At 39.4% G+C, this 12,759-nt stretch overlaps 1 protein-coding gene across 7 annotated transcripts in view; it reads right to left on the reverse strand.

Annotated features, from left to right (window-relative positions):
* The window catches only part of ZNF521 (zinc finger protein 521), a 230,400-nt gene that overhangs the window by 14,821 nt on the left and 202,820 nt on the right, over positions 1-12,759 (reverse strand). For all 7 annotated transcript variants that reach the window (XM_027638869.1, XM_027638872.1, XM_027638868.1 and 4 more), the window contains one exon: positions 12,124-12,239. In XM_027638869.1, coding sequence (XP_027494670.1) covers positions 12,124-12,239 — 116 coding nt within the window. The remainder of the gene's footprint in view (positions 1-12,123; positions 12,240-12,759) is intronic.

The raw sequence follows: 12,759 nt of genomic DNA on the forward strand, positions 1-12,759 counted from the left end.
CTGTTCGGCTACAGGCCAGAAAATGAATCCAATTTTTCATTCTGTCATTATAAATATTTCAGTGCAAATGGTACTGATTTTCTGCAACTGTGGTTAAGCAAAGGGCCTCTGAGTGAATATTTAAGGAAAAAAAAAAGAAAGAGAAGAAGAAGAGGGAAGGGGAAAAAAAGAAAATAAGAGGGAGGGCGAAAATTAAGGTTAGCAACCAATTAATTGCAAACTTTCAGTGTAAAAGATTCTGGGAAAAATTCTACAGTGATGCAGCGTGTGACTCGAAGGAGGAAAAAAAACATTTACTCTGCTCTTCTTCTGACAGTTTCTCATAAAATATCTGCAGTCCATCTATCTTTTAGTACTCCAGGCTCCTCTGGAGAGCAGAAAATAGTAGTTTAAAGCTCACTTCAGTGCCAGTCTGCGGGAGATTGCTTTCCACAGGACCCCTGCTGATGGAGGCCTAGGGGAAGAGGCCCAGGAGTTATTCAATCAGTCCAAGGCTCTGGGGCGGCCGGGGCTCCTTTGAGGGCTGATTATAAAGCTGCCCTCCTGTTGCCTGCCTCCGAACAGAACGAAATGAGCAGCCTCTTGCTGAGCAGATTCTGCAAGAAGGAATTTCACCTGTCATGGAGTTTGTCAGAATTTCAAGATTTATCTTGGTGCAAAATTAATAAAATACCAACTAGGATTTCAGCCTGACTACTCAGCTGTGTCATCTCAAAGTGATCTTTCACCTAAGAAAACCTGGACACAGAGCTACTGAAGTCATTCTTGCCCTACTTTTGCTCAGGAGCTTTGGAAGATGATATGACCGAATAATAAAATGATTAGAGGTGGATTTCCTGACAATTACACCCAACGTCAAGTGCTGGGTGGGTGCTACTGTCCTAATGCATGACCTTCCACCTTACTTCTGTGGTTCCTAAATCTCCCTGGAATAAGCTAGGAATCTGAAATAGAAAAAGATAATTTCTGCAGTTTATAACCTAGCAGGTCCCTTATGGCAGCACATCTGTTAAGTTCATACACTAGTATTTTCCAGGTCTGGATTTGATTTATAAGTTTTAAAGGAATACAAACAATAGACTACATGAGATTACATCCAGTGAAACACTGAAAATTAATACTGCTGTGACAGTCAAGTACATGGTCTTTTAACCATATTCTGAGTTTAATATTGCGGTAAAGTGCCAGGTTGATAAAGCATCATCTAAATCTCTGTGAACTGAATTCAGTTCTTTCAAAACTAGACAGTCTCACCAGTCTTCTGACAGTGCCTTACAGCAATAATGATAATAACAAATCTTCGCACACTACCTGTTTAGTTAAGATTGTACTTGGTCACATGAATTTCAAGTCTAAGTTAGCAAAGAAGCAATTAAGTTGCAGCCTGCAAGAGAGCTTTTCAGCTAAAAGAGGAGATCAACTAGGAGAAAATAAAATTCAGCCGATGGGTAAATAAATATTATTCAATTTTCAATGCTTTTGGTTCAGATCCTGACATGGAGAAACAGAGATCCACTGTACCAAGAAACAGCAAAAAATGCCCAGATTGGGAAGAAAGATGTATTTGCCATCAATAGCTCTTACCCTAAATTGTGGTAATTTCTCTATACTGTTCAAAGCTGGTTGCTGTTTGAAGCAACAAATCTACCTTTCTATTTGCTTCCCAGCATTTTCTAACAAGAGCTTAAAACAAATGGTAACATATCCTTTACCTACCTCCTCACCCTTAAATGACAATTCAACATTAATACACATCATAAAGCCACCTTTACCAGGCAGTAGTAGTCTGACAGTTTTAACACCAAGAGATCTCGCAGTAAAGAGGGAGAGAGAAAGCACGAAAGTGAATGCACAGATGGTGGGAGGGGACACAGGGTGCTCTCAGCAGGCTACAGTAGAGATGCATTAACTCCACAGAGGGATAAGGGCTTCCCACCAGTACAGTCATGAATTATAACTGAGCATGGGAGTGAGTTCTTAGTGCCTGTCTCACAGCAAATATACTGTTCCATTTTCCTGCACAATCACCTTTCACCTTTACAAATGCAAAGCAAAGCAAAATGCACCACTAATATTTAACAATATCCCAGGTTCTTTATCTTACATAGCTCATATTTACACACAGGAAGTATGGGTGTGAAGCAGAGTATTCACTGACACAAGAGTATCCCTGAGCAAATTTACACACCCATGATCCATGCATGTGTCTAGCAAACCTGCTGCAAAATGAGACTATAACAACACAGATAAACAACTAAAGCTGCACGTAGATATGTGTGTAACTCAGCAGTATTGGTTCATGAGAACTGAGTCATCTCTTTCTCTCTTCCTTTGTTAACAGGGTGGAGGACACTCAATTTCAGCTTTGAACACAAAGGAATCTCAGTGAAAAAAAAAACCACAAGAGCCTGCAAAAAACCACTCTTTTTTCATCTGTTTGATAAAAGCATGGGGAAACCAACCACAATAACATGGAGAAAAGCTAAACCTAAAAGCTGTTCCTCCTGGTTTGGGTTTTGTAACGAACAGTTCGAGATGTGTAGCCATCTGCATCTGAGTCTTTTTGTCTAATGTTTGTAATGGAGTGGCCCAATGATGCTCTTCCCCTGCCCCAGCAAAAAGAAAAAAAAGAAAAAAAAGAAAAAAGGAAAAAAAAAAAAAGAGTAGAAAAGCTACCACTCTTGAGCCAAGATTGCTGTTTACTGGACTGTCTCTTTATGAATCACTGACCACACCTTGTTTTCCCAAACTATCTGCACCTCCTCCTTAGGGGAATTCATCCCCTCCCAACTTTCCTCCTACTCAATGAACCTATCAATGGAGAAAACTTGTTACTTTAGGCAGCTGAAAATTTGACCAATTTTAAAGGATTCATTTACCATTCACTTTCGTTTAAATCCTCAGTGTTTCTGTTCTAAATGACAGCACGGCAAGCACTGCTTTTAAGCACTATTCATCTTGCCTACCACATCTCAGCCTTTCACACAGACGGTTGCTCTCTCTTCAACAATGGAGCCTTACTCCTTTATAGCTTGAGGGCAGAGACTCTCACTGGCTGTAGACCTGCTGCAAATATCACAATAAAGGACACAAATGTGAATTTCTCATAAAATATGGGTTTGGCTCTGGAGGTACCTTGCTTTAGAAAACTCTGTCAAGAGCAGACAATATATCTTTCTCCAAAATGCACGGCAGCCATACAGTTGAAAGAGCTTTTCCAAATGATCTAACATGTCAATGGAATCAGTATGCTTGTGAATTTTAAACTTTTCTCCACTTTAGGTCCCTAATCGATATTTTAGCTTCCTTCACACTTAATATACTCAATGTTGGTTTGGCAGCATGTCTTCGGAACATAAAAAAAAAAATCTCTGGAGCTTGAGGAGATGCTCTGTGGTGCAACAAAGTAGGGTTTGAACCACAGATCTTCAGAGGTGGCAGGTTTGCTGCTACCAAGCCCCTCTACCTATGCTTTTAGTGCACCGAAAACACGGAGGGGTGAGGACGCTGGGGTATATGCGAGCCATGGTAACATTGCTCCAGTACTGTGGAGGGAAGAAGGGGCAGACCTCGAGCCTTAAACTTACAGTGATAATGGTGTGCCATCACTTGTTGGGAAATGACAGGACCACTGGAAAGTGGAGCAAGGAATGAGGAGTTTAGTCACAGGGATGGAGTGAGGGGGGCCAGCAGTGGGGTAGGGGGAAGGGAAGCAGATTTGCAGAACTGGCCATGAAGCTTCTCAATACACCATAGCTGGATGCTTCATAAAGTCACACTGATGGCAGTCCCGGAGATGGCCATCTGTTGTCAGCTCTGGGCCAGATGAAAGATAATATAATGGCAGCTACTGGTAGCTAACAGCAGGGCAGTTGTAGGAAGGAATGCATCCTAGAATGAAGAAGTGGTGCTTCCTGTTTAGCACAGAAAATCAGTCATCGATATCAACTACATTAGCAAGAAATTAATGGGTGGACAATTAGGAGAACTGAACTGAGGTACCAGGGAAATTATTCATAGGCAAACAGAGTGCTTATTTCTTCTGCTTAGTCCAGGTGTATGTGCCAACTGATCTGACTAATGGCAAGGTGTAGGCTGAAACGTTCAGGGCACAGATGATAAAACCTCATTTTCTGCAAAGGGCAGAATTCCATTTCTAATGATTATCTGTGGGTCAGGGAATACATTTGCTGCTTTCCCTGCCCTGAATCTACGACAGGACTCTCTCATGTTCACTGAGGTTTCCATAAGGACTGAGGATAGAAATTGGCCTTCATGTAATAACAGAAATTCCCCTTATTATTACCATGATTTATTTTTACAAGTGCCTTATCATTATTATCAGTATCACTCAGAAGAAAAAATGTTTGCCTTCCCAAGTACTGTTATTTCTATCTTGTTTCTTTCTTTGACCTATAATCTCCTTTCTACTTTTCTTCTACTCCTTTGCCTTTTGTTCTCTTCTTCTTCTGCCTTTCTGTGCCTTTTTCTTTCTGCAGCAACTTTTGATTTGTTTCTTTAGGCTGAAACCTCACACACCTCGCTGTTCCATTTGCTAAAGAAATCAGAAATTATAATTTTAATGTTGACATGTAACATCACTGATATGTTTCAGAGTCAACACTTAAAAAGACAAAAGATTAGTGGCACTTATCTTCTGATTGCCATGGTTTCATGCTGCTTTCAGACTGGAGACAACAAACTTTATTTAATATTTTTGCATGACACAGTCTTTGCAGTCATAAAGATTACAAACTGTACTATATTACCTGATTCTGCAAAATCTATTTAATGTGGACCATACAAGTCAATATGGAGAACAGATTCAAAGTATGATTGTTTTTTTTTTTAATAGATACTTATATTTTACAAAAAGAATCCTCCCACACAAGAGCATAAACAGGAAGAAGTAAGCAAAATAGGGACATATATTCAAGTATATACATTTTTTCGGTATGACTCTATCCCCCTTAAAAGAGAAGGAATATATATTTTTGCTTATTTTTGCATGGGCATGTCATGGGTGTATAGCTCAGTACTTAGTTTGGACAATATATTTAGTTTTCGGTACTTTACCATTTTACTGTTCCTTAAGTCTGAATTTCTTTTCAAGATCAAAACGGTGTATTTAAAGGCAATATTCATCACTTAACTGCTACACTAAGTCAATTAATTCTATATTTTCATCAATAATATCACTCAAGCATCTGAAAAAACAAACCCATAATTTTGATTCAATTGCTCCAGAAATTTAAGGAATGTTTTCTCAGGAAATGTATCAGGGGTGTTGTGAACACATTGTTTCCTGCTTATTTACAGGACAAAGTGCAGAAAATTTCACAGGCTAACTGCAGAGTTACAAGTAGATGAATTAGGTGGAGATAAGTAAAATGCATTAATACTAAGCTCATCTTTGACAAGCACTATTTAGTGAAATCAAAATGGTCCCTGAAAAACTCTGGCACTTTGGGCTTGGTGGGCTTTGCAATGTGCTATAAATATTTATGAACTAATGAAGTACCCACAGGGAGTGTTTACATTTGAATAGGCCAATCAAAGGCGGGTGAACTCACAAGTTCCAAACCTGGAAATTTCTTATTTAGAAAAGAATTATGGCATGAAAACCTAATGTGGCCGTAACACCCCTAAATCCCCAGGAGGGACGGGGCACTGGAAGGGAATTCAAAGTATTTTTTTTGTGTTTAAACTTTGTTTGACATTGAAGTAAAAGACTTGCAGGGGAAACACTTTGAAGGTATGTCCTTAAAGAGCTAATGCATGAGTGCCTCCACCCTGTTTCTCTTGATTGCCTTTTTGAGAAAATTTGCAAGGAAAATAATTCTCCCTTCTAGGGGAAAAAGTCTCAAATCTCAGGAACACAAGCCTGAATTTTTTAAATCTTGAAAGACATGGAAAAATACTCAGTGCACATACTAGTGCACATGTATCTGTCTGAAACAGAACACACAGTAAGGGTTTGGGGAAAAAAAAACACTCAAACTTGCATGCAGTTAGCATCCAGCTCTATATAGTTCCCTCAAAACACAAGCATAAATTACAATCCTAGTATCTCTGGAACACATATTATTATCATCATTCTCACTCATGACACAGAGAACATGCATGGTTATGTGGAGCAAGTTAGTACCTGACCTTAGAACTGAATCCAGCCCTCCTGATTCCTAGGCATTTGTTCTGAGAAAAGCTACCCGACTGTCTGCTAAGGACTAAGGCCAACATTAATGCATTTGGTGTCAGTATTTAGGCATCAAAAGTGTTTTGCTGAAACCTTAAACGGTGCTATGGCTGCTCAGCACCTATGCTTTTGTGAAGGTTCCTGACTCCAAGCATTTTTGACCTGATTTCCTGAGGTACTCAGCACCAGCATCGTGCCTGGCCTTAACTGCAGCTGGAGGTGCTCAGCACCCTCTCAGAAATAGGCCACTGAATCTGAAAATGTTGGCCTAAAGCTTTGACTGTTAATTGGATTCCAGGTAGGCTTCTTTTTAAGAAGAGCTGACAAAGTTATTCCCTGCTGGCTCCTGGCCTTTGGGGCCTAGAAAGCCAGCATCTATGTTCCACTCCTCACCCTAAGAGTTTGGGGACCTAGAAATGCCAGAATTAATCTCCAGTTTCACTTTAAAAAATGTTTTGAGGCCATTTCTTTGTGAAGAAAACATCCTGCAGGTTTGAAAGTTTTGTCCCTGTTTTTGTGTAAAGAGTATAAATTATTCATGGTCTCCCTTGCTGTCATGGAAGTCTTGGGACCTACATGATACACAGACTGAACTATTGTGGGGGCCTTGACAAAACAATCCTAGATGGAGGTAGTAGTGCCCCTGCTGCTAAGGCTGATGCTATTCCCACACCAATCTCTTTCCCAGCTGGCCCCAGAAGGCCTCTGCCACAAGGAGACAACCCCAGCCCAGGTTAATTAGCAGTTTTCTCTAGCTGACCCCCAGATGAGAGAATATAGTGTCTGAATCCCAGTTCTACCACTGTCTCCACTAAAGGTCTCAGTCAAGTCTTTAGTTCTTGAAATAGCCTAGAGCTTTCTTAGTTCTGCTCCAGCTCAGGTCAAGGGTATTTTAAAGGCCGTTTTAAAGTGCTGAGATTTTTGGGAGCATTTTACAATGTTGAGATCTTTGGAAAGTTTAACCCTTACAGACATGAGGAAGAAACTTGAAGATTAGTTTCAGCAGTGCTAAACTTGGAACATGAAGATGTTAAAACTGGAAATCCAGAGAAGGACTCACATAAAGCTACATAAAACTTCCCAAGACTATTCTATACTGCCTCTGCCCTGCTTTGTTTCAGCGGCTTGTACTGGGAGCTAAGAATGTTCTCCTGCTGTTTTAAGTGACATGAGTAACATCTGCTATGAGTGCTTCATTCTTTCTTTCATCCTTTCCCTGGGGAAGGAACTGTGTATTTTGTTTTGGTAGAGCTCTGTTTTTGTGGATTGGGATTTTGGGGAAGGTTTAGAAATCTACATGCAGGTACATATTTACATGAGGGAAGGGAGCCTTTGGCACATCTGGGTGCACCCTGCTCTAAAAAGTGTAAGTTGAGGACATTCATGGTAATACTTAACTGCTGTGGAAGTCTGTTCCACACTCCCAGGCCAGGTTGTGAGAAAATTCTAGCTCCTGAGCAAACAAGCTTCAGCTCTTTGATAAAAATGCTCTTTGATAAAAATGCTCACAAAGTAGGGCTGTCAACTACCACACTGTTACCAAATGGGAAGAACTTCTCAAGTCATCTCTGAGATGTGCTTGAACCAGTCCTCTAAGAATATTAAGGATTGCATCATGGAGCACAACTGGACAAACATGTAAGAAGGCAGTGTAGACAGCAAGAGAGCTGGTGAGTACGCTCCTGGTCTACTTTGCTACTGAGGGCCAGTGCTGCAGCTCTCTGTATTAGCTGGAAAGTCCTACAGGCTGATGGCTTCATGCCCAGGTATTCTGTGCTGATGGAGTCCAGATGGGAAGCAGCAAGGGCGTGAATCACTGAGGCCAGGTCCCTTTTGAACAGGATGGGAAGCAACTGCTGATCCAATTATTTCTTGCCCTAGTTTTCATGTCTGTAAAGTAAGGACACTTAACTACCCCAGGGGCAACTAATTATTAGTCACGAAATGTTAAGTAAATGTTCTAATTCACCAAAAAGAGAGATAATTCTTGTACTGGGCAAAATGGTGCTGACAGATCATGTAGTCTTGGCTAGCATCATATGCAAAACTATTATCATTGATAAAACACTGAAAAAACCTGTACAACTATTCAGCAATTCTACCAGACACTGGTACCTGTCTGATCCAGCAACATCTGCAAAAAACCTAAAATTAATTCCTTCACTCTGGGTAACACCCCACAAGAGCATCTTGTTCCTCCCCACAAACACCACAGTATGTTGTGTCCCTGGAAGTGTTCAAGGCCAGATTGGACTGGGCTCTGAGCAACCTGGTCTTGTGGAAGATGTCCCTGCCCATGGCAGGGGGTTGGAAATGATCTTTCATATCCCTTCCAACCCAAACCATTCTGTGATTCTATGGAAGTAACACTAGGACCAGAAATAGGAAAGGAATGGCTACTCCTCATCAGAGACAAAGGAGGCACAAACATCAGTTCAAACATGTAGGCCTAAGTCCAAAGACTAAGGCAAAAAACCCAGGTGCTGGAAATAGCATGTGGACAAGAAAAAGAAGTTTTAATAGGCACAAATTCCTTTATTGCTTAATGAAAATTCAATACTAATATAACTTAGGGATAAGATTCCTTAACTTCTTTATCAATTAAAAATTCTGTATTATGGATGATGGATGGACAAGACTGTTTTAGTTATATCCACCCTGTACAGAGAACTGCATGGTCCAGGTGTTCAGTTAGAAGATTTTCAACTTCTGGGAGAAAATTGCATTTACCTTGCAGTTTTATTATCTGATATCTAAATTTTAAAGATTGGTACAAGCCTATATTCCTATAGCCTATTCTTTCTGAACAGGAGTCAGAAAATGCTAAGCAAAGAATTGTATTGGGCCAAACACGAAGTTAAGCACCATTATAATGCATTTATTTTCTGTATTCTTGAATTCATTCCCTTTAATTATCAGCTGTACCATACATGTGGATACGGCTTCTTGCTATTGTGTTCTGCCCTGCTCTACCTTGTCCATGTTCTCACTCTGCCTGCCCTACAACCATGGAGTGCTGGCTTCTAACCTGAAATGATTAGCATCTCCCACGCATAGGAGAAGCACTGTAGATGCATATTTAAATTAAAAATAGGGAAGTTCTTGAAAGAGGGAATAAATATACTGTTACGCTGCAAGCCCCAACACAAACCATGACAATGTGAAAGGATAGAGAAGCATAACCTGGAGGCTAGTTGCCAAAGATTCCACTGCTTCAGCTGGTAGATAAACTGAACAAAGCCATGCCTCCTAAAATAGGTTTTAAATGAGAGTGGGCTATAGATCAATGTATTTTCAGCAGAAGCAGACTCCAAATGTCAGTACCTACTGCTCTGCCTAAGTGCTCTGCTGCCCTTTCACCAGCCTGGGTAAGTAACTGGAGGTAAGCACAGCAAACCAGTGATCCCAACAAATAAATGCAAATGGCATGATGGTACTGCACTTTCTTAAACATAATGTGTTCTCACCTCGGGTGGGGCTACCCGAGTTAATTAAAATAATAAACATAATGAATTAAGTGAATAAGAAAATGAACACCTTGTCATTTTTTGCAAGTGTAGATAAGCCAGAAAGAGGTTGTCTCTAAGAGTATGAAGATGTGGTCTAGTAAGAGCCTTCTGCAGCATGGAACTATCAACACACTGATTGTCATTTAGTTTATGTAGAGCAGAATTTGTTTCCCTGTAGCAACATTCTTTTGTGTCCTTCACTAGAAAACCAGGTGCTTCAGTTATGCTGATGTTTCAATGAACTAGGCTTAGATGGAGAAAGCAAAATCTTGCCCTGGTCTTGGGCAGGAATAAATTTTGAGTGGAAAAACATGTAGGTTTTTTATTACAATAAAAAAGCTGAAGGCAACTGCATGCGACTCCACAGATTTTGAAATGAAAGCATATTAAAGGGGGGATAGTCTTGTAGGGACTACAACTACATTCCCTGTTTTGCATCTTCATATTTCAGTTACCTGTTCTGCTTTTTACAATCCAATCTGAATTCTACTGTTAATGTAATTTCTATCTTGTGTTCCTGTTTCTTTCTTTTCATCATTGTCTTTGGCAAAGCTGCACCTTCTCTCTTCCTGATTTTTTTTCTTTTTTTCCTTTCGGTCTTTCTTCCCTAACAATCTCTCTTTTTCCAGAACTGCTGCTATTTCTACTTTTTCGTACTTCCTCATTTTGATTAATCAAAATGAATATCAGTGAGTCAAATTTATTTTTTTTTCTGAAAAAGCAGTTTCACCTTATTGGAAATACTTTGCAGAAAAGCTCAAAAAGTATTTTGACAAAAAAGAATTAAAGAAAATTATTAAAAAACCACAAAACCCCAAACATGTTGTGAAAGAAACACACAAAAAAGTAGTTTCTGACCTTTCCTCGTACTGCTCAGTTTCTCCTTTATTTTTCCCCATAAATCCAATAGATTCCTACACAATCCAGACTCTTTTCTGACTTCAGAACTCAATCTTGCCTATTTCTGTCCATCATTATGCATCAGTGTCTTTTTCCCTAAATGTCCAACTTTTTATTTTCTTTTCCTTGTCTTTCTCTTCCACTTTGTGTCAGAACTTGCAATACCTGGTATGGATTGTAAATGAAACAGCTTTTGATCTATTAAAAACACGAGAGACGTACTGCCAGGCACCTTGGAGTGTTACAGGGGTACTGCATGTATTGCCGAGTTCCCTTGACCCAGGGGTCCACTCAGAAAGAGGCAGGGAAGGCTATCAGAAAGGCCTTACTGCATATTGTTTTAATGCAGAAAGAAATTAGGAAAGAGAAAATGCAGTGCTATTGACATAAATACCAATCACACACAATGAATTCATGCATGGTTTGAATGCTCAGATTTCTTTTTTCTCCAATGAAGTATTTCATTTTGCCATGCCAAACATTAATATCATGTTCAGAGCACATAAAATTTTCAGTAAATTAAATACTAAGTGGGCATATATGTACGCATATCTCACTAGTCTTTTGCCTCTGTTGATGAGATTAAATCCAGATCTGGTCCAATGCAAAATTAATTGCGGACACCTCAGTCAAAGGAGTTAAGAGATGGGGGCTCATGCTAGAAAAAAACTACTGAAAAACTGTAATTGTTGAAAAATCTTTTGACTCCAACAAGATCTCATGGCAGACTGTATAGGAAACGCCTTACTATGGAAATATTTCTCCTTGCTCATCTGTATAGACCATCAAGGACCTTGAAAATTTTTCCTCTGTTAACCGTTCCTAATACTTCAATATAAACTGCAGTTGTCTCAAAGTGTAACAATACATCAGGAATAACACACTACTCCTTCTCACTGCAAGACGCACAGTGCAGAATGTTAATACATAGTAAATAATCCCTTCATCCAAATTGTTTTCAGATCTTGTTCAACATTTCTTTCTTTCTCTCTGTCCTTTTGTTGACTGTTAATAAACAGTACCATTACAAGTCTGACAACAGCCCACAAGAAGACAGTGTACTATTCATTCAACCCTAGTTTTCCCCCAGCAAATTAAAAGATAAATTCTGTCTACTTCCCCCCTCCCTCCATCACTACACTCCTACTTCAGTTTAGCTTTTCACATTTAAAGAGAAAAGAATACATTTATTTTGCATTTCACAGCTTTACTAAATGTTTTATGGATATCGAACAGAAAAATAGGATGTCCATTTCTCTCTCCTAGAGAATATCTTGAGCTGCAACAACCTACATCACAAGAATCCAAACATGGCTCCCGAAATTCAGGTCTGTACCCGATGGCTTTATGCCAGCACCTTTTTGAAGCAGCATGGGTTGAATCACCTGCAATTTCTTCTGTCCCTCCCTCATTCCCATCCTGATGATAAGCAAGTATTGAGGAGGTCATAGTAAGTAAAGCTTTGAACTCAGCTATCAAAAACATAATGCTATTATAACCCCCAGGTAATAAGTGTACCTGCAGCTCTGTTTGGAAGAAGAACTTCTGTGGACACTGTGTGCAGTCATAGATCTTGTCCTCTTGTCCATGGGCTGAGAAAATATGCTGCTGCAACTTATTTGCTTGGACAAACACTGGAATATTAGACAAACAACAATATTTTCATTGTTTTGCATTACAAGTGAAGAATTTTTTATAAACAATCTCCCATTAACACTCAGCAATTCCAAGACATAAAATTAGACTAGTGCACTCTGATTTCACCTTACACTGTTGCTAATGGGTACTGCATGTTATTTATCTACGAAGTATGATCCTTCTTCTGAAATGAATTGAAACAGATCCCTTCTTTAAGAAAAAAAAATCAACTAAGGTAAAAAACAGACCCTAGTAGGACAACCAATGAAGATTTCAAACATGAAGAATCTAAAAATGCCATTTCCTGTTCAGAGTTATTTTTTCATGCTTACTGCACTTTGATTGAAAACACACAAAACTTATTTCCTAGTAACCAACAGGTTTGGAAAGCACAGATGCCAGAGTCCTGTTTACTCTGTGTGCCTAAAGTTAAAGCTAACAAACAGCTCTGTATTTAAATGTGTTAATGTTAAAAATTATATCCCACAGCTACACTGGGGCAATGTCTATAAATGT

The sequence above is a fragment of the Corapipo altera genome, unplaced genomic scaffold, assembly GCF_003945725.1.
Source record: "Corapipo altera isolate COAL_440 unplaced genomic scaffold, ASM394572v1 49, whole genome shotgun sequence".
Taxonomy (NCBI): Eukaryota; Metazoa; Chordata; class Aves; order Passeriformes; family Pipridae; genus Corapipo; species Corapipo altera.